Genomic DNA, 22,005 nt, shown 5'->3' with positions numbered 1-22,005 from the left:
TGTCATTGTCATTGTCATTCTTCTGATTCGAGCGGTAGAAGGTGGTGCTCGTTCAAAATGTTTATTTACGCCTTGCTATGTGTTTTTATCGGGTCAAGCCTAGGGTTTCACGTCGACAAAGGTAAGAAATTTGAAGCGCAATAACTACAATGTAAACATTTCGTCAATCTTATTTGAATGTTTTTACCAGTAAAATCTATTTGTCATTTATTTTTTCATTATACCTAATTACAGTAGGTAATGCTGCAATGCCTTCGTTTTGTAGACCGGTACATAGGTTTGTTGTATTTGGAAGTATGTAGAAAAAAGTGTCGAATTCAGTCAAATTTCAGTAGGTATTGAAGCATAATGTTAAAAATCTTAGAGTAATTGAAAATGAAGACATTTTTATATTTGAATACCTTCTTTTTTTGTTAGAATCGCCACCGCAATGGAGTGACGTGTATACGGTCAAGGGAATATTAAATATTCCGTATGCGGAGCTTCACGAACCATTCTACGCCTGGTAAGAATTTAAATTCAGTTTATGTTCAGTCCAGAAATTAGTCTATTTTTATTCAATTAGTCTTTTAATAACATTTAATGGAACAAGAAGATGCATGAAACACCCTCGCCTTTAACAGATATAGTTAAATAGAGTTTTTACTAATTTTATGCTAATACACTTTATGGGCGTCTAGCCTTACACCCATATCGCTGATACAGCTGATGGTGGTAGGCCTTGCTTTTGGGACTGTTAAGTTTACTAGTTAGTTAATTTTTTTAATTACATTAGTTTCCCTTCAGATTAGAAACATCAATGTTGCTTGGCTGCAGAAATAATCTCAGTAGCCTTACTTCCAAGGATGATTTCAGTCACAAAGAGCTCTAGTACAACTTCAAGAATATTTTAATATGCCAAATTTAGACAAAGTTCAATTATCAGTTTTTTTAGTGGCCCACTTCAGTGCCATGGATGTCTCCTCCACTCCTTATAGCAGAGAACATAATTTCTGTATTTGGCTCAAAAAAAAAATATTTGGCTCACTGTAGAGCATGAGTATTTTCTCAAAATGAGAGGTGTTAGGCCTTAGTCCACCATTTCCTTCACCGTTTGAGACATGTTAAGTTTAATTTCTTAAAATGCACATAACTGACAACTTGAGGTGCTTGCCCCAGACCGAATTCCAACCTACGCCTTTTGATTCAAAGGAAGAGATCATATCCACCGGACTATCACGTCACTGCTGGCCTATAACACCACTGAACATATGAGGTAGTATTTGATTGTAATAAAAACAAAATAATAATAGGATGAGTCAACTTATGCTTAGTTTGTGTTTACAGTAATTATTTGTAGGTATTGGTATTAAATTGCTGATACAGGGATTGTATTGTTACTCATAATGTTTTCTATTTATAATTATTGTATTCAGTATGCTGGATATGTATAATTTTGTTAGAAACTAGTAGACGCCCCGCGGTATCGCCCGCGTAGTTCCGTTCCCGTGGGAATACAGGGATAAAATATAGCCTATAACACTCACAAATAATGTGGCTTTCTATTGATAACAGAGTCTTCAGAATTGGTTCATGAAGTCCAGAGATTACCCCTACAATCTCACAAACTTTCATCATCATCAACCCATATTTGGCTTACTGCTAAGCACGAGCCTCCTCAGAATGAGAGGGATTAGGGAGGTATGCAGGTTTCCTCACGATATTTTTCTTCACTGTATGAGACACGTCACATATTTAATTTCTTAAAACGCACATAACTGAAAAGTTGGAGGGGAATTGCCCAGACCGGATTCGAACCAACGCCCTTCGTCATCGGTGGCAGAAGGCATTTCCACTGGGCTATCAGGGCTCTACACACAGAAACTTTAACTCTTTATAATTTTAGTATAGATTTTTATGGGAAACTAAAATAGTTTATTTTTTCAATGAAAAAACTAATTTTGACCCTTCTACCACCAACTTAATTTCAATAATAGTAATTTAATAATAATATAATTGCTAGAAATAATTTATAAGCTACAACAATGCATGACCGGTCAGCAGTATCCTATAAAAAACAATATAAACTAGGTTAACATAGTGTAATATTAAACAAAGCATTAACCAGCCAATATAAGTATAAACAGAATTATCTCTGGCCACTTGACCTCTTGGTAGATAAAGTTCATTATAACGACTTCATACTGGAGTGACCTCATGCTCTGAAAATATTGTTTTATTTATAATTATAAATATTTATTTATTTAAAAAACATGAGTAACAACATACAATAAATAGTTAATAGTAGAAACATGTTTTGCCACAAATGAGGCGTGCATAGTAGACTAGTTTTACCCTGCGGTTTCACCTCCCATCCTTGTGAATTTTTTTTGTTTTTTTTTTGTTAAGGTCCAGGCACGTTTGTATTGGACTGTCACTTCTAAAATTTCCATTCACTCTCGCCTTATAAATTTCCATTTTGTTAATCATCTTTCATTCATCATCTTTACATGCCCTTATACCTTTCTCGATTTTAGTCACTACATCTTTTTTTATATCAATTAACAATTATTTAATACTAGCGGACGCTCGCGACTTAGTCCACGTGGAAATCAATGTAAACATTCAACCCCTATTTCACCACTTTAGGGGTTAAATTTTAAAAATTCATGAATTACATTATACATATATTTTTTTTATGATTTATGAACAAATTTTTAAAATTGTAACTCTAAAAATGAAGGACTTTAAATACAAACTTTTAACCCCTATTCAACCCCCTTCTATTTTTATTTTAGGTTCAAAAGGTACCCTACGTTTTGCTCCAAGGTCCCACTTACCATTATACCAAAATTCATCTTGATTGGTTCAGCCGCTTGGCCGTGAAAAGGTAACAGACAGACAGACTTACTTTCGCATTTATAATATTAATAGATTAAGAAATTCCTTAACCCTATATCCAGTAGTCACAAGTCCTGGACTTTGCTTGGTGTTTTTCTCTCTACCACGCGATGGACCCGGCACCCGCACGGTGAATCCATGGATTGCTAAGATATTCGTCCCATATAGATATATAGATATTATGATTGGTGTTTTTTTCCTCAGGTTCGACAGCAAGAATGGCAAATCCCGCATCGACTACTATGGTGCGATGGTCAAGACATACCAGCTGTCGGCATCTGTCTACCCTGACTCCGGCACTTCTATCAAGGTACAATAAGGCTGGATTTTAAGTTTATTACAGATTTATTAATTGTCTATTAATAAATCTGTAATAAACTTAAAATTTAAATAGTAAAGGAATTGGTAGAAAAAGGAAGCCCAAGGTGAACATTCCTGTACCAATTCCAGGTCAAGAGTACCCTAAACTGATGAATTTATATGACAGAATTGATGAGAATGGAAGAAGCAAGGGAAATACGCAAAAAAGATGATGAAGATGGTCTAAACGTAATTTCGTCAATTCTTAAATTTTTATACTTTATGTTAATGTGAATGAGGTATTAAAAGGTGGTGAAACAGGCCTTTACTGCCTGTTTTACTTATTTTCATTGGGATTTTCTTCTTTTCTCTCGATAATGGTTTGCACACAAAAATAATGGTTCCTGTTCATCAGATCGCTCCAGTGACGACTGAGAAGGTGCAGAATCAAGACACTTGTCTTCAGGTCAATGGCACCAAGGATGAGAGCATCAATATCCAGACAGTACTGCCTGACATGACCGACTTCAAATATGTTGGTGAGTGATCCATTGAGGAGACTACCTTAACAGGCACAGGCGATTTAAAGCTTCATTCTACGCAATGGGTAGTTGGCTCATATCAAATTTAATATAGGTACTTAAACAATATTAATTTCGTAGTACTTGGAATAAAAAAATTTCGTCTTTTATCTAATTTTTACCCGACTGCAAGAAGGGTTATGTTTTTCGCGCGAATCTTGTATGTATGTATGTATGTAATATTCTTTATTAATTCATATCTTCCAAACCACTGAACGGATTTACGTAATTAGAATATCGTTAGATTTGTCTCAATAACCCAAGTGTTCTTAGATAGGTGAAACTAAAAAAAATAACAAGACGACTGTGACGCTGTAGACTCGAGGTGAAAAAAATTTTTTCTTCTTATATTGCAATATGTACCCAATATGTATTAGCAAACAGTCGGGACTTTAGGTATTGGATAGAATGATTTTCTTCTACATTATTTAATAGGCCCCACTGTTTTCTAATTGCTTTCTACACTTCTGGACTGAGCTTGTTTATTTTCTTTTCAGTTTTTTTATACTTTATGCAGTTGGGTTTTTTTATTTGTTTAATTAATTTTTTTATTCAAATATCAAAAACCCTGTCCATTTCGTGATTTCTTAGTAAACAAAATACGTCGAACTATAGGACGTCCGAGTTTTTGCTTTAAACTGAAAACCACATTTAGATCGGTTTAAAGCAAAATAATCGACATCAAACAGAATCACAGTTTTCCTGAAAACTAACTCACAGTTTTCCTGGAAACATACTCACAGTTTTCCTGGTAACAAACTCACAGTTTTCCTGGAAATGATAATTAGAAGTGCCGTTGTAACGTTTGCAGACACGGAGACGATGCAGGACGCGGACGCGGCCAAGTGGCGCATGGTGCAGACCGTCGGCGACAAGATCAACAAGTACACCATGTGGGTCAAGTACAAGAAGAGCTTGCGCGGGGACCCCATACCCATACCTATCAGGTAGCATACACATTACACATTATAGAAGAATTTATAACTCTGTCAATGTCAAAATTCATTTGAATCAATTTCGAAAAGTCCAGGATTTAAAAAAAAAATATTGTTATCCAAACCAGTGTATAATTTCTAAAAGTAACTATTGTGTTACAATTTGGTGTTAATTCACTTGGGACCCCAACGTCCACCGGCTCTTCGAACTATGTGCCCCGTGTATTGAGCTGTGTCAGTGATTTTGGTTTGTCTGCGGATCTCCTCATTTCTGATTCGATCACGCAAAGAAACCTAATATGATGTTAATTAGCCTTCGAAAATTACTAAAATTATTTATTTTAAATGTAATCGAAATATGTCATTAGATATTTTACATTTGTGAGATTTACAGAATGTCTGACATGTGTACTTTTGGAAACTGCATATTCATTTATTTCAATTACTGTACTTTCGAAACCGTAATAATATTATTAGTTAATGAGTAATAATTGGTCGAAAACTTAAAATTAGAGTTAAAAGTATAAAGCAGGCGTTACTTTGAGAAAGCTATTCTTCACGGGAAACAATCAATCAATCAATCGAAAAAAAAAATGGTAAAAGAATTTTCAAATTAGTATCAGCTAATCCCGAGATTATCTTTCTACAACACCGCAAACTTTACCTCTTTATAATATTAGTATAGATACAATTCTCAGATTCGGGGATAAAATATAGCCTATGATACTCACAAATAACGTGGCTACCTAGTGGTAAAAGAATTTTCAAAATTGTTTCAGTAGATCCAGAGATTCCTCCTACAGACTACTTTTTGAATTATTGATAAAGAAAATTGTATCTAAAGACCTTTAAATATAGTCCAATATACAATAAAATCCCAAATTCAGAGCAAATGCAACCTTAAGGTAGTTTAAGGTTTAATTTGTGACTTGTGGGACCAAGAATTTGTGTTTAGCACTCATTGAGTGGGGATGTTTTTGGGTCACTGATTGTGCATCCACTTTTGAATAAGAGATAGGTGGTACAGAAGTATTGTTGTAATGTTTTGGTTCAATCCCCAGGTATGAAATGAAGGGATTCAACTCTCTACTAGGCTCGCACTATGACCACTACTACATTGACTACAGGGACTACAATGTGGATGACATTGACCAGGATGTGTTCAAGATTGACCCCAGTAAGTACAACAGTTTATTTACTGTTATAATTTTTTTTGTATTCAGTTTTTGTCAGAGTAAACTGAATTTTTCATAGCAGAGAATATTTCCAGTTTTTTAATCCATTAGGCAACTCTTCGTGTTCTGGTCCTTTTTTTGGGTATTACTGTCCACCATACAATTCATTCATCCATAGTGCATTAGTTTAGCCTTTTAGTCTTACCAAGCGTGATTAGCAATTTGGCAAGACTATTTGTGTGTTTTTGCTGTCTGCTATTGTGTTTTATGAAGTTTTTTTTTTCCTTGAGATCGCTAACGCTTCGAAAAGTAGAAATATCCATACCCATAGTACATGCCTATGTGAAATTAATATTTATTATTTAGAAATTATATTGATTGATATGAGTCAACTATACCCTATTGTGATCGCTCGGCAGGTTTCCAGTGCACATCCTTCCCTGGCCCCGGCTCGCGCCACTTCGCCACCTTCAACCCCATGAAGGAGTTCGTTCACCCCATACACGATGCTCACGTACACGAGGAGTTTGACAGGTACATCGTCATTATCAGAAATCCAGGGTCTAAAGAGCCGAGGGTGCTGGAATGACGACCCCACGCCGGAAAACACAGTGTTAGTAGCGCCCTCTTAGAGAGAATTACTATGTAGTAGACCAGTATTGCACCAAAATTCACATACAAAACTGTCTGTTTTCTGAGAAAAATGAGCTTAGATTTGGTAAATACTCGTATCTTAAACTAAACTAGAAGTTTTTGCTCTTTTTTTTTCACCATTTTACTACACAAAAAGGTATTTTTACGGAGCTCTTTATCTTTATTACCTTCCTTCATTATCATTCAACCATATTCGTCTCATTGTCGACCACGAGTCTCCTTTCAAAATAAGATGAGCTTAGGCTAATAGTCCACCACTCTGACCCAATGTGGATTTGGCTAACACTTAAAATAATAAGAAAATTCTCAGGTATGCTGGATTCCTCACAATGTTTTTCTTGATATTTAATTTCACATAACTGAAAAGTTTGAATTGTCCAGACCGGATTCAAACCTCCGAATTAAAGGCAGCGCTATCACGGTTCCTTGGTGATAATGACAATAACAATGAATGAATTTGTAATGTTTCTGAATTTTTTTTTAAAGAATATTTGCCATATCTTTTATATATTTTTAAATAGGACCAATATGGGCATTTCCCTTCAATTAGTCAGAAAAGACTGTATTAGGAGTAGGTACAACCACCATCCCTCAGTGATGAGTCCAACGGCTCTTACCTTTGAGCTATTGACGCTATAAAGTAGCTTAAGTCTGGTTTGGTCGACTGCTATACTCGTATATTTATTTTGGTAATGTCAATATGAATTTGTTTCAGATTCAAACAGAAGCACAACAGGCAGTACGCCTCAGACGTCGAACACGCCAAAAGATCCAACATTTTCAGACAAAATCTGCGGTAAGTGTTCAACTATATCAACATAACTATTATTTTGTGTCTTCATTTTCTGATTGACTAATTTATTTTAAAACACCTTTTTACTCCTCTTTTTCGATTTGCTTATTTAGTTATTTTAACTTAGCTCGAGTTAAATTCTAAAATTGAAATGGCAATGGGCAAGGCATACATCGAGAATCAAAGACAATAGATGGACCATTAAAGCCACAAACTGGAAAAAGAAGAGTCAGCAGACCATCAAAAAGGTGGACTGATGACGTCATTAACAAATTTGGGCGAGGAGGCCTTCACCCAAACGGGATCCACATAACAAGAAGATAACCAACTATACTAAAATTAGAATATATAGATATAATATTAATTTAAACTAACACATAACAAACGTTTGAAATGTAAATTGATGTGGAAATAACATAAAATTGAAAATTTTTAAAAACCTCTGAAGGTCATGAAATTATTAATTACACTCTCGATCAAGTCATCAGTATTCTCTTTCATTGCGCATTCATCTGAGATCCTACTCGAGTAAATTTGCAAACGTTCTTCCCTACTTTCAACCTCCTGAACTTTTGAACGGCTTAACCGATTTTTATCAAACATGTCTAAAAACACTACCACATATGTCATCTTTCATAAAATCTAAATTGAAATCGCTTCCTCCGTTCAGGAGCTAAGGTGCCACAGACAGACTGACAGACAGAAAGACACGTCAAACTAAAAACACCCTTCTTTATGCGTCGGGGGTTAATATAAGGCTTTATAACAACAGCTACATCCACTCCAACAACCGCGCGCATCGTGGGTTTACTCTGGCAGTGAACCACTTGGCAGACCGCACGGATGACGAGCTGGCAGCGCTGAGGGGCCGTCGCTACTCTGGACCCAACCAGGGTACGATTGTGTCATTAACATACTAAAGATTCTACTTCCTACAACATCTCCTTTCCCATAACCCACTAAAAATATGTCAATCTTTTCCATTCGTCTCTATTACTCGTCAACTCATCATCCACTTCCTTTACACACATGTCCTCTTTCACAAAATGCAGCCATCACTCCTTTGGTCTTCCTCTCCTCTTACGTCCTTCCATTTGCACATTCAACATTTTTCCAGTAATATGACTTTCCTCCCTACGCATTACATGCCCTTAAAGATCCTACTTCCTACTATCCTACTAATATTATAAACGCGAAAGTTTGTATGGATGTTTGTTACTCTTTAACGCTACTGAACCGATTTGGCTGAAATTCAAAACTAAGATAGATAATACCCGGAATTAATACATAGGCTGAAAAATTCATGGTTTTCGTGAAATTTGTTAAAAACTGAATTCCACGCGGACGAAGTCGAGGGCGTCCGCTAGCTATAAGTTACCGGCATAGCTCAATTACTCGAAGAGTCGTTGGACGTTGGGGTCCCAAGGTGCTAGAATGGCGACCCCGCACTAGAAAGCACAGTGTTGGTGACCTCCCACCAGGTGGACTGACGACATCAAGCGAGTCGCAAGGATTCGCTGAATGCAGGTGGCTCAGAATCGTCAATATGCCTATGTCTTGCAGTGGACGTCCATCGGCTGCTAAGATGATGATGATTAACATACTAACGGAGGTAGCTTCCACTAACAAAGGGGGGGTCAGTTATTCGAGGGGTCTAGACTGTGAACCCACCCAACAACTGATGTGGAGTGCACAGATGAAGTTGAGTTGGCACATTGAGGCTGCTATTCTGTGCCAGGCTTTCTCCTTATAGCTTTAATGAGCTACTACAAACATTATCATCCGATAATGTTTGACGCTGAAACGATTTAATATATAAAATATAATAACTGTGGCATATTATTTGTAGGACAGGGTGTAACCAACTTTTTTCTAACTGGGCTAAATATTTTCACTGAAAATATCAGACCGAGTTCTCTCTGTCAAGATATTTTCAGTGAAAAGTAGTATCTCAGTACTTCATAGCCCCACGATTGCAACGAGAGAGTTGAATTAAATATTACCTCTTCCTTCGGCGCTACCCTTTGTGGGTCTTGGCGTCGAACAACCATTTATTTGTTTATTTATATTTTTTATTTTCGATTTCGTATGTAGGATTCGTGGTAATTTTTGCAATTCGCAACTATATACTTATTTTCTACTCCATGTTGAGGGGTTAGTTCAACATGGTTCAGTTTACATTTATTTTGAGTATTTTTATGTATTGAGCAGGGGAATTAAAACTTAATGAAATTAAATATTTACGTCCAGGTCTGCCGTTCCCTCACAGCGCGAGGGCGCTAGAGGAGATGAGTGACAAGGTGCCCGCCGAGCACGACTGGCGACTGTTCGGTGCTGTCACTCCTGTCAAAGGTAATTTACTACTTTCATACGTCAACCTGTACTATTATTATTAATTATTGATAAAATAAAAATGTATTGAAGTTTTGTAGTCTTAGTAATTATGGTTTTGTGGAGTTAAATAATAATAATAATAATAAAACTCATTTATTCAGCTTAAGACTGGACAGAAATAGTTAAAACTAAATTAACTTAAAAATTAAGATAATTATAACTAAACAAAAAACACGACTGCACTTCTGGGCAAATAGTGCCTCCCGATGTGCAGCCTCTATGTTATTCCATTCAATTTATTCTCTGTACGTATAGTCTACCTAATACAGTTTATATTTAAATATATATATATATTTATCTCAGCTGAAAAGGTCGCTGCCTCAGCATGGTGCTGCAGTGTTTGCAACTGCAACGCTGATTTGATCGCAGGCATGAACCTTGGTGGCGTCACGACTCGACAGGGAAACAGTTATAAAAGAGAAAAATAAAATAAAAAAGCAAATAATAAAATACACAAATACAGAAATAATACAAATGAAAGGAAAAATAAAAAACATAGTATAAGTCAAGAGTCATCCAAACTATTTATAAATTAAGAGTATATGGTAGGCATATTATTAAAATGAGACAGCTTAATACAAAATGGTGAAATAGTAGGTCGTCTAGGGTTACAAATATATATTCTTTTTTTTTTTTTATTCTTCGTGCCTATTTTATCTCATATTGATATTCGGCCATTAATAGAGTTGTTTTTGTCGGTCCAGCAAGTACTTTTTAATAGCATGCTTGAATGCTGTTATTGAAATAAGATTACGTGCAGGAGGCGGCAGATCGTTCCAGATTTTACTAGCCGAAAACTTAAATGATCCTCGGTATGCGCACTTTTATGGTAGGGAATCAAAATACGGAGGGCACCTCTCGCCCCACGCTTACGGTTTTCATGGGCCCATTGTATTTTTGAACGTAAATAAGCTGGTTTTTGTGTCTTTATTACCCCAAATAACATTGTAGCTAAGTGGAGTTTACGACGAGATTCCATATTTAGCATACCTGCGTCAATTATATGTGGGCTTACATGGGAGCGAGGTGCGATTGCAAAACAAAATCTGGCACAAGCGTTCTGAACCCTCTGAACTAATTTTGCAGACCTTGCAAGGAGACACGGCCCATAAACCGTGTCTGCATAATTTAATTTAGAAAGAATCAGAGCTTCACATAAACGTATCCTTACATCACTGCTCAGATAAGGACGCATTTTGTATAGAATTTTCAGTCTGTAAAAGCAGTTTCGAACTACGCTTCTTATGTGTGTCTCAAAATGTAGGTTCGAATCGAATACTACTCCTAAATTGCGCGCTTCATAAACTCTTTCTACCATGTCGTTTTTTATTTTAATTGTGGGTTTAAAATTCTCTATTTTACTAATTGTCTTTTTAGTACATAGGATTAAAAGTTTAGTTTTTTGAGGGTTGAGGTTAAGCGAGTTTAGTTTAGACCAATAAACAGTCAATAAATCAGTCAATAACTCGGTTAGATGGTCAGGAGTTTGGCGCTGTTCTTAGTTAACGAAGGGGGAATGCCTACCGGCACATACAACGTCGGCCCAGGGAGTCCAGGTATACCTACCCCCGTATAATATATGGAGATAATAATATGATGTATAAATAAGGATCTGGTTATTAACTGGCTTAATAAAAGTATGTTGAAGAAAAAACAGTTTTTTCATCACTCTCATCTCATCTTCTAGGGCAAAATTTTCGCCGATGAACCAAAACGGTGAAGTAACATTTAAACCTGTATTATTTTTTCTGTTACCATTAAGCTTAATAAACAAGAAAACGAACAAGCAAACCAATCAAAGTCTTCAAAAAATATCGTAAAACGCAGGCTGTATGGTCAACAATCTTAGCTTGTCCCCGTTGTGGACAAATTAAAAATTGTAAAACGATATAGCAAACTTTCTTTGATACAGCAATGATTTCATTATTAAAGGAGAATTATCGAGATTTTTTAGATATAAGTAAATTGCCGGGTGGTTTAGGGTAGGCCTGGGCCGGGGATTGGCATTCCCTTTTACATTATCGTGGTATTGGTTGTTATTGGGGCTCTGTAAATTTTTGGGTGCGATAGCGGCAAAGATTTCCTGGATCATTAAGCACCAAATCCTCACCAAGTAATGCCTTGGAATGATTACTATGGGGGTTACTTACGACAGGCGTATTGTTGACGATCAAACCTCAGTTTTGGCAAAAACTTTCGTATGTACCAGTGGATCATGGAGCAAGGCCTGCTCGCCGAGCAGGACTATGATTACGAAATTTCCATTACCGTAGAGCTATTGGTGTTCTCTAAGTTTTGCGGGCTTTAACATATTAAAGACGAGTTCCGAGGGAGGGATTTATTGGTGTCTATTATATTTGAATTGGTGACCACAGATCAGTCAGTGTGCGGCTCGTGCTGGTCGTTCGGCACGGTGGGCGCGGTGGAGGGCGCGCTGTTCCTGCACAACGGCGGCCACCTCGTGCGCCTCAGCCAGCAGGCGCTCGTCGACTGCTCGTGGGGGTGAGTGACACAAACGTGACCACCGACCGGTCAGTGTGCGGCTCGTGCTGGTCGTTCGGCAGAGTGGTGGGTGCCTTTAAAACACGTTTTCCTCACTTCTCTTCTGAAATCGAAAGTCTGTGCTGGTAGTGGATTTCAAGAGTGTAGTGGGAATTACGATCTCTCGAATTAGTTATTTCTCGGAATTGTAAAAAAGTAATGATATATTTGAATTTGTCAGATTCGGCAACAACGGGTGCGACGGTGGCGAAGACTTCCGCGCGTACCAGTGGATCATGAAGCACGGCCTGCCCACCGAGGAGGACTACGGGGGCTACTTGGGACAGGTGCGGTGTTGAGGATCAATTGTCAGTTTCGGTAACATATTCCGTGCGTACCAGTGGATCATGAAGCATGGCCTGCCCACCGAGGAGGACTACGGGGGCTAATTGGGACACGTGCGGTGTTGAGGATCAATTGTCAGTTTCGGTAACATATTCCGTGCGTACCAGTGGATCATGAAGCACGGCCTGCCCACCGAGGAGGACTACGGGGGCTACTTGGGACAGGTGCGGTGTTGAAGATCAATTGTCAGTTTCGGTAACATATTCCGTGCGTACCAGTGGATCATGAAGCACGGCCTGCCCACCGAGGAGGATTACTGGGGCTACTTGGGACAGGTGCGTTGTTGAGCATCATTAATTGTCAGTTTCGGTAACATATTCCGTGCGTACTAGTAGATCACGGTGCATGACCCACTCACCGAGAAGGATTACTGGGGCTACTTGGGACAGGTGCGTTGTTGAGCATCATTAATTGTCAGTTTCGGTAACATATTCCGTGCGTACTAGTAGATCACGGTGCATGACCCACTCACCGAGAAGGATTACTGGGGCTACTTGGGACAGGTGCGTTGTTGAGCATCATTAATTGTCAGTTTCGGTAACATATTCCGTGCGCACCATGGATCATGAACCATGACCTAGGAAGATTACAGGCATTGTACATTTAAATTGTTTCACTCGCATTTCTGGACTCGGTTATTCCTACAGTAGTAGAGCTTTTTACGTTAGGCTAACGCAGGGAGGCACTTTCTAGGACGTGTTCCTTACATGGCCAGCAAAGTATTGCTCTGGGCCTGTTGTGTTCGACCAATGATTCCCAAAATTGTCCTGGTGGACCCCAGGGATCCTCGGGAGTTTACGTAGTCGTGACAAAAAAACGAGGGTTCACAATTTGCAAGCAGGGTTCCACGAAATGAACGAAATTCATGTGGCTTCGTAGTGGTTTCGTACGAGATTGGGAGTTTTCTAAATAAAATAAGTAAAAATAGATTGGTTCTTTCTGCTGTGTTGGATGAAATCATTTTTTGATTGAAAAACTTTAATTTTTTGACATCCACTACATTTCGAATTTTCATTTTTTTCGAACGAAATTTCAAAAATGGTGTACGGTGATGTATTGTGGATGACATTTTGTATTCCAGGACGGCTACTGTCACATTGACAACGTCACGCTGGTGACGTCAATGAAGGGCTGGGTGAACGTCACCGCCAAGAACGAGAACTCTTTGCGGGTGAGTCTTATTTTATAAAAATTATTTGTAAATCTTTTTTTTAATGTCAAAAATATCCAATAAAAAAAAATTACTCTCCCAATTAGTCGGAATGACTGTTGAAAGAAGGTTCGACGATAATCCAGCAGGCGGATATCGAACCTCTGATGTCTGGCGAGCGTTGATACACAGTTGCGTTATTAAAATTGTAAGATCCCACGCCCTCATAGACCAGGGAAAGAAGATTCTAATAGATACATGCTTTGTTGACAGTTCGCCATCTTCAAATACGGCCCAATATCGGTGGCGATCGACGCGTCCCACAAAAGCTTCAGTTTCTATTCCAACGGTGTCTACTACGAACCCAAATGGTAAGTGCGCTATAATGCTGGCTTTACACGATGGGATAGCGCTGCCCCATCAAATGGTCGGTGATATGACTATGGTTGTATAACTCATGTAGATGCGTTATACACTATGGTTGTATAACTCATGTTCATGTGTTACATACTATGGTTGTATAACTCATGTAGATGTGTTATGCACTATGGTTGTATACCTCATGTTTATATGTTATACACTATGGTTGTATAACTCATGTAGATGTGTTATACACTATGGTTGTATAATACATGTAGATGTGTTATACACTATGGTTGTATAATACATGTAGATGTGTTATACAGTATGGTTGTATAACTCATGTACATGCGTTATACACTATGGTTGTATAACTCATGTTGATGTGTTATACACTATGGTTGTATACTTCATGTTCATATGTTATACACTATGGTTGTATAACTCATGTAGATGTGTTATACACTATGGTTGTATAATACATGTAGATGTGTTATACACTATGGTTGTATAATACATGTAGATGTGTTATACAGTATGGTTGTATAACTCATGTACATGCGTTATACACTATGGTTGTATAACTCATGTTGATGTGTTATACACTATGGTTGTATAACTCATGTAGATGTGTTATATACTATGGTTGTATAACTCATATAGATGCGTTATACACTATGGTTGTATAACTCATGTAGATGTGTTATATACTATGGTTGTATAACTCATATAGATGCGTTATACACTATGGTTGTATAACTCATGTAGATGTGTTATATACTATGGTTGTATAACTCATATAGATGCGTTATACACTATGGTTGTATAACTCATGTAGATGTGTTATATACTATGGTTGTATAACTCATGTAGATGCGTTATTCATTGGTTGTATAACTCATCGTCGTCGTCAACCCATATTCGGCTCACTGCTGAGCTCTATTCTCCTCTCAGAATAAGAGGGGTAAGGCCAATAGTCCACCACGCTGGCTCAATGCGGATTGGTAGACTTCACATACGCAGATAATTAAGATAATTCTCTGGTATGCAGGTTTCCTCACGATGTTTTCCTTCACCGATTGAGACACGTGATATTTAATTTCTTAAAATGCACACAACTGAAAAGTTGGAGGTGCATGCCGCGGACCGGATTCGAATCCACACCCTTCGGAATCGGAGGCAGAGGTCATATCCACTGGGCTATCACGGCTCTTCACGGGCTTAACTCATGTAGATGTGTTATACACTATGGTTGTATAACTTACGTAGATGTGATGTGTAGACTCAACACTATGGTTGAAGAGAGAGAGAGAGAAGAAGAGAAAAAATATTTATAAAGATTGACATAAAAGAATATTTTATCTATTCATTGCAACAGATTTAGTTATTTTACATTTCGTTCACCAGTCTTTTGTCGCCTGTATCCATCAGTTCCCTGCAACCGCTTTTCAATAATAACTATATAGAGTTTGGTGGTATATTCGCCATTTTGTTTCCAGTAAGAACCAAGTTGAGGAGCTGGACCACGCCGTGCTGGCGGTCGGGTACGGCATCCTCAGGGGGCAGAAGTACTGGCTGGTGAAGAACTCGTGGTCCAACATGTGGGGCAACGACGGGTACGTACTCATGGCCACCAGGGACGACAACTGCGGCGTGCAGGCGGCGCCCACCTACGTGCTCATGTAAACCATACGGATACTAGATTGAAACTGCTCGTTTCCTCAGACCAATTACCTTTGGACTTGTATCGCACCCAAATTCACCAACAAAATTTAAATTGTCTTAAATTGTTCTTTATTGTTTCTAGTAGATTGAAAAAATATCTTATTTTTTTTTGAGACGTGATTACATGAAAATTTTATTTTTTAAATATGTTTTTGACTATACGAGCCAAAACGCCTGTCGGCCATTATTGTTTAAATTTCAACTGTTAACAAATCCCGTACAAACGGAACGTTTGACAAAAATATTAGTATATGGACGACAGCATTTTTGACGTTAGGAAAATTTGAAATCTTATAAATTAATGTATTTCGGACCCTAATTGCATGTACTATGAGAAATTAATATTATTTATATTAAATTTGATATCAGTCAACTACCCTATAGTCTGTCATTTTTTGAGGGGGATGAGGTAAACACATCGAAAATATTTAACAAGAATAAAAAAAAATCTGTGTCCTTACACTTCACACAACTGTAAGTTTTATACGTTATACACATGTAATTTTAACAAAATCAAACATTGTTTCTATAGACACAATTTGTTTATGCACGTTAGATCGTGATCATATATTTTTGACAGTAATGTCTAGTGAGGCAGGTCCTATGGTAATTGGTCTGAGCTCGTTCCGTATCTTACTTTGTATAGTCGGACGCAATCTTTATGACGTCTCCGAAATAAGCCGCAGGTCTACATACTAAACATACTTAATGTAAGTAATCAAGACGCGTGAGACGACTTTGGCTTGGTTGAGGCGCCGCGCACGGAAACGCCATAATAAAAGCATCCGACTATACAAGTAATTGTTCAGTGAAACATAGTCGCTTCTAATTCATAAACACTGGTTATGTCCTTTATATAAATAGGACGTTTATTTTCTGTCTTTTAGATCATTATTTTGGTGTCAATTAGACAGAATCGTAACTTTTACCATGTAATCTTAATGTCCAGAGTTTAACATATCATGACAATTTATAGAGTTTTTTATTTTATGTAGATTGAATTATAGTCTGGTTTAAAGACAATATGTTGGCATTCCGTTATTCAGTCATTAAAATAACGCTGGTAAAATATTTTAAACTAAATATACCTTACGTCTCAACATCTCTATATTATCCATAGTTTAATTATAACTATTTATGTTATGTGTTTATGTACTTATTAAAATATCTCATAATTTCGAGCTAATTTTTGGATTAAAATGGTCGATTTTAGCTAAAAATATGAAAGACAAACGCCGGAATATTTATGAAATACAAATCGTTAGCTCTCTTAAGTATAACGGAGTGCCAACATATTTCCAGTAGCTGTATAATATTTTAAAAAATATTATAAAATACAAAAATTGCTTGTATAAGTTCCATAGACAATATGTTTTTACTCGCAAAAGGTGATAATCCCTTGATCAAAATATAGTACTAATAACAACTATAAATGAAATACCTTATAAAAGTAATTTTATGGTTTATTTATCAACAGGACTGTGAATTTTGTAATCGTTAGCAATTGTTTTGTATTTCTGTTTTTTTAGTGTAAATTAATTAATAGAAAAAATTATTGATGGGGGGTATCGATTATAAAATAAATTATCCCATAATATCAATTTAAACGGACAAAAATAATATAAAATGAACAGGGAAAGCTGGGCTGTGATTGAATTGAACCAGGGCCTATAGCCAAGTGGTACGTCGAATCCCTTTCTACAAACGCTAACGCTTCGAAAACTATAATATAATAGATAACTTGATCACGTGATCTATCGATAGCAAATGTCATTGAGTTTTTTTAATTTTCGAGGTGTTTGCGTTTGTAGAAAAAGAAACAACGTGCCATATACTATAAGGCTATAAGCCGAGATAGTTTATCTACGTCGACGTAAGTATACAGAATTTTATCTAAACATACAGGTATGATATGAGGTAACATTTTATCAGTAAAATGTAATTTCGCCTTGAGTTTTAGTTTTCAGTAGAAAATGTACCGGAAAAGCTTTTTGGTGTAATTCATGCATGTGTATTTAAGCTTACTATTTTTGTATTAACTTTAACTACGCAATGCTAGAGAAAATATTATGTTTTAAAGTTATAAGCAATACTGTGAAACTTATCTACGAATCTCAATAAAAGATTTTTTGAACATTTTTGTTTTATTTGTCAACTTCCCAAGCAATTATGTCTAATCTTGTGTTCATTATTTTGTCTAAAGATTTATACGCTCAATATATAATTATAGTTCTTATATAGCTGTCGATCTTTGTCGATCATGACATGATTATTGGAAACTTATTTAAAGGCCTGAAAGTTTCATTCAACTCATCACCACTACAAGAAGTGCCAGGGATTTTACGTTTTTGCTCATTTAGATGATTTGAAAGAGCCATGTCTTTCAAGGAAATGACGTTAATTAACGTTATTTTGATAAAATAACCATGTAAATTTTTATTGATTAACTAGCAGACGCCCGCGACTTTGCGTGAAACTCGATGTAAACTTTCAACTCTTCCTACACTACTCTTACCCTACCCTACCTCCTACCCTATCCTAACATACCCTACCCCTAGCTTTCTATTAGTAATATGAACTTTATACAATAACAATAAAGCTCAAATTGACTACGATTTAGTTAGAAAACATTTGTATGGGAAAAAGAAAATTTTTATGGTGTTTCCGGCAATTATTCGAATTTTTCTCGCCCTAAAAACCATCCTAGAACTTCAACGGACATTTAAAAACAAGGAATTGGCCAAATTGGTCCAGGCGTTGTTGAGTTATGCGCTTACCAACGCCTTTTGCGATTCATTTTTGTATTAGGTATAGATTACGTAATTTCGGTAAAATAACCCTGTCAGATGATCGTAAATACATGATTAATGATAAGTATTTAAATATAAATAGGTAGATATTAAAATAGTTAATGTTCTGGAGTCCAAATGCACATGTTTCCGATCTTGACTTGTGTTCCGGGACATTCATCTTCATGGATAGTCTTCTTATACTGAAAAACAAAACAAGTTAGTATGATTCATGACAACTAAGTAGATATTCTATGCCTGGCCATAAATATTTAAAACAATTTTTAATTACAACCATTAGCTACTGTACGAAATTAGCAACAAAGTTATTTTCTGTGCCATGTGATTGGAACATGGTAATTTTCTGCGTCACAGGTTTTTATTCTATAAGCCCCCATTCGCACGAGAGTTTGTTAACGGCGTTAAAAAAGCGTTCAACAAATGCATTTCCAAGTATAGGTTAATACACAGCATTTTTAAAACACAACGTTTTCTTTAGCAGTGTTGCATTTTCAATTTTGGGCATTGGTGGACCTTAATTTAACTTCATACTATATTTGAAGGCTTTTTTAATGTCCGTTAAAAACATAGAATTGTACCGAATCGTAAATTTAAAAAAACTCGTGCGAATACATACACGTACGAGCGAAGGGCTTACATTTACTTGCATGAGTAAAAAACTTTGATGAACTTAAATCTATTAGTACAAACTTGGATACAAATGAAGTTCTTACACACTATCTCAGTTCTTACCGTCCAATAATTCCACGGTGGGTAGTGAGGAATCCACTTCTTTACTGGTTCCTTCTTTTCTTTCTCTTCTTGCATCATCCCTCTCCCTGGAGCCAAGGGATCATTGTCCTCTCCCGACTTTTGCAATGCCGGTGACCTTAAGTTGACTGCATTAATCACTTTCTCGTATGCTTTAATTCTTTTTGATTCCGATTTGATTTTATTAACCTTTTTTTGTATCGTTTTCACTAATTCAAGTATCTCATTTTTCACAGCGTTGTGCTTAAAACTATTTAAACGCTTTAATAAATCCGCAGATTTGATAATTTTATTATTATTTTTTTGGATTCTTTTCATATCTAAATTATGTTTAGATTTGAACGGTCGCAATAAATGTATATCATTTAAATTGTATTTCAATTTGGTATTTTTATCTTCATGATTTATAGGTGAAAGTAATATTATGCTTTTGTGTTTAGTATCCTTCTTTGGTGTATCGTATTGGTTTGGTTTGACTTTGAAAAATTGGTTTATGGATTTCTTTTTATGGACTCTTACCAAAGGTTTATAAACTGTGTCAAATTTGTGGTCATATTCTAGCCCAGTCGGCGCAACACTATGGGGCACGATCCTTTTTACTAATATTTTATTTTTATACTTATTGTTTTCTATTTTACCTCCTTTGAATCCATTCCATCCATTTTTTAATGATTTTTCTTGAATATCATTTATTAATTCATCGTAATCTCGATCTTTAAACCTTTGAATATTATATTCAGCGAAATCATTTGTTTTCTTTCCAAGATCTCTGACTAGTTTTGGTTCTGGTAAATCATTTACGTCTATTATTTTAAAACTATATGTAGCTTGATTTACATAGAAAAATATGAGTAAATATAGTACTTTGTATATCAGAATCATGTTGTTAGAGTGTGCTTACATTTAAAATTGATGGTTGTAGGAATTTTAGCATTAAATTAAAATTACAAAATTCAGACTTTATGACATTATCGTATTTTTTTTTTATTACTTTAATTATTTCAGTATTCTTGTTAACGAAATAGTGGAGTGGTTTTGATTAATTCAAAAACTGTAATGTCAAAGTAAAAAATTTGTTCGAGGTTGTTGCCTCTTGACCTCCAAGCACAACGGTCTCTAGCCGCCAGCATCCAGCGGCTCCCTGCAACTTGCATGATATCCTCGGTCCACCTAGTGGGGGTCGTCCAAAACTGCGCATTCCGGTGCAGGGTCGCCATTCCAGCGTCTTAGGATCCCAAACTTCCATCGGCTCTTCGAATTACGTGGCCTGCTTGCCACGCGATTCGCTGAGTTATGTCAATGAGGATCGCCTGCGGATCTTCTCTTTTCTAATTCGATCACGCAGAGAAACTCCTGGAGTTTCACCCCATCGCCCACTGATTGACTTTGAGCCTTCTAATAAGGCCCATAGTTAGCGATCAAGTCTCAGATCCGTAGGCATCATTGACAACACGCACTGTTAAGATAAATATCGACCATTAACCCTGAAATTAAAATAACGCTTTCTCTTTTATTGCGGTGTTACGAGAGAGCTATCGATATTTACGATTCCACAGCTATTGGTCGACAAATGTATCACTCGTCTCGATATGTCGTGGTGGGTATTTCAGGCCTAGTTGGTTTAAATAGTCAGTTAAAGATGATGACAATTTTGAAACTTTAATTTTAAGTATTCGACTTGAATTATTTATCATTTTCACACCATCACCATTATCTAATAACATTACCTGCGTTTCAAAAGTACTTGTGAACTAAGTCTCATTGAAATAAATGAATTTTGACTTTGAATAAACTATGTAATATGCGGGGTAACAGCGCTAAAGTATGGTGTATAACCTTGCCTATGGGTGAACAATTTTTGACGGCCTCCGTGGCGCAGTTGTATGCGCGGTGGATTTACAAGACGGAGGTCCTGGGTTCGATCCCCGGCTGGGCTGATTGAGGTTTTATTAATTGATCCAGGTTTGGCTGGTGGAAGACTTCGGCTTCGTTACCACCCTACTGGCAAAGATATACCGCCAAGCAGTACGATGTAGAAACCGAAAGGGGTGTAGATATTCATCCTCCTCCTAGCAAGTAAGGCCACTTCCATCTTATAGATTGCATTATCAGCTGAGATTGTGGTCAAGGGCTAACTTGTAAAAAATAAAAAAAAAACAATTATATTATGAGTAGGTAGGTATTTATTTAAAATTTAAATTTTATCATTCTTTTAATCCTTAGTCTTAATTTATTTAAATTTCATTTAACTATACAATAAGTAAAGTAAAAAGTTTAATTTAAAAATATTTGCCTATAAAATCAGATAGCCTTTGTTTATCCAGATTCCCTCGTTCTTGAGTCATGGCGGCGTATATGGGAATGTCGAATAGATCTATTTCTTTAGTCGGCTGCGAGTTCCGGGACGGTTTGTGTTTCCCTGGCTTCATGTTGCACCACTTGCAGTGTTGTTTTGAATTACCTGGTAGATACAATGTTAACATATTTTACTACTTACTTAATTATCTATAACTATACTAATATTATAAAGCTGAAGAGTTTGTTTGTATGAACTCGCTAATCTCAGGAACTACTGGTCCGATTTAAAAAATTCTTTCTAGCCCATTTATTGA

The 22,005-nt window shown here is 36.6% G+C and overlaps 2 protein-coding genes across 2 annotated transcripts in view; one reads left to right on the top strand and one right to left on the bottom strand.

The window, feature by feature from the left end:
* Positions 1-22,005, bottom strand: part of LOC112053019 (uncharacterized) — a 146,940-nt gene that overhangs the window by 31,914 nt on the left and 93,021 nt on the right. The window lies entirely within an intron of this gene.
* Positions 26-17,967, top strand: LOC112043003 (digestive cysteine proteinase 1). The gene is made up of 15 exons (XM_052888121.1): positions 26-121; positions 418-505; positions 3,085-3,190; positions 3,596-3,719; positions 4,573-4,708; positions 5,758-5,873; positions 6,291-6,405; positions 7,241-7,321; positions 8,091-8,212; positions 9,569-9,670; positions 12,088-12,214; positions 12,435-12,540; positions 13,680-13,769; positions 14,022-14,119; positions 15,608-17,967. The coding sequence occupies exons 1-15, from the start codon at positions 58-60 to the stop codon at positions 15,792-15,794; spliced, it is 1,662 nt and encodes a 553-aa protein (XP_052744081.1). The 5' UTR covers positions 26-57; the 3' UTR covers positions 15,795-17,967.

The sequence above is a fragment of the Bicyclus anynana genome, chromosome 2 (assembly GCF_947172395.1).
Source record: "Bicyclus anynana chromosome 2, ilBicAnyn1.1, whole genome shotgun sequence".
Lineage (NCBI taxonomy): Eukaryota > Metazoa > Arthropoda > Insecta > Lepidoptera > Nymphalidae > Bicyclus > Bicyclus anynana.
This window is presented reverse-complemented; position numbering and strand designations above follow the sequence as displayed.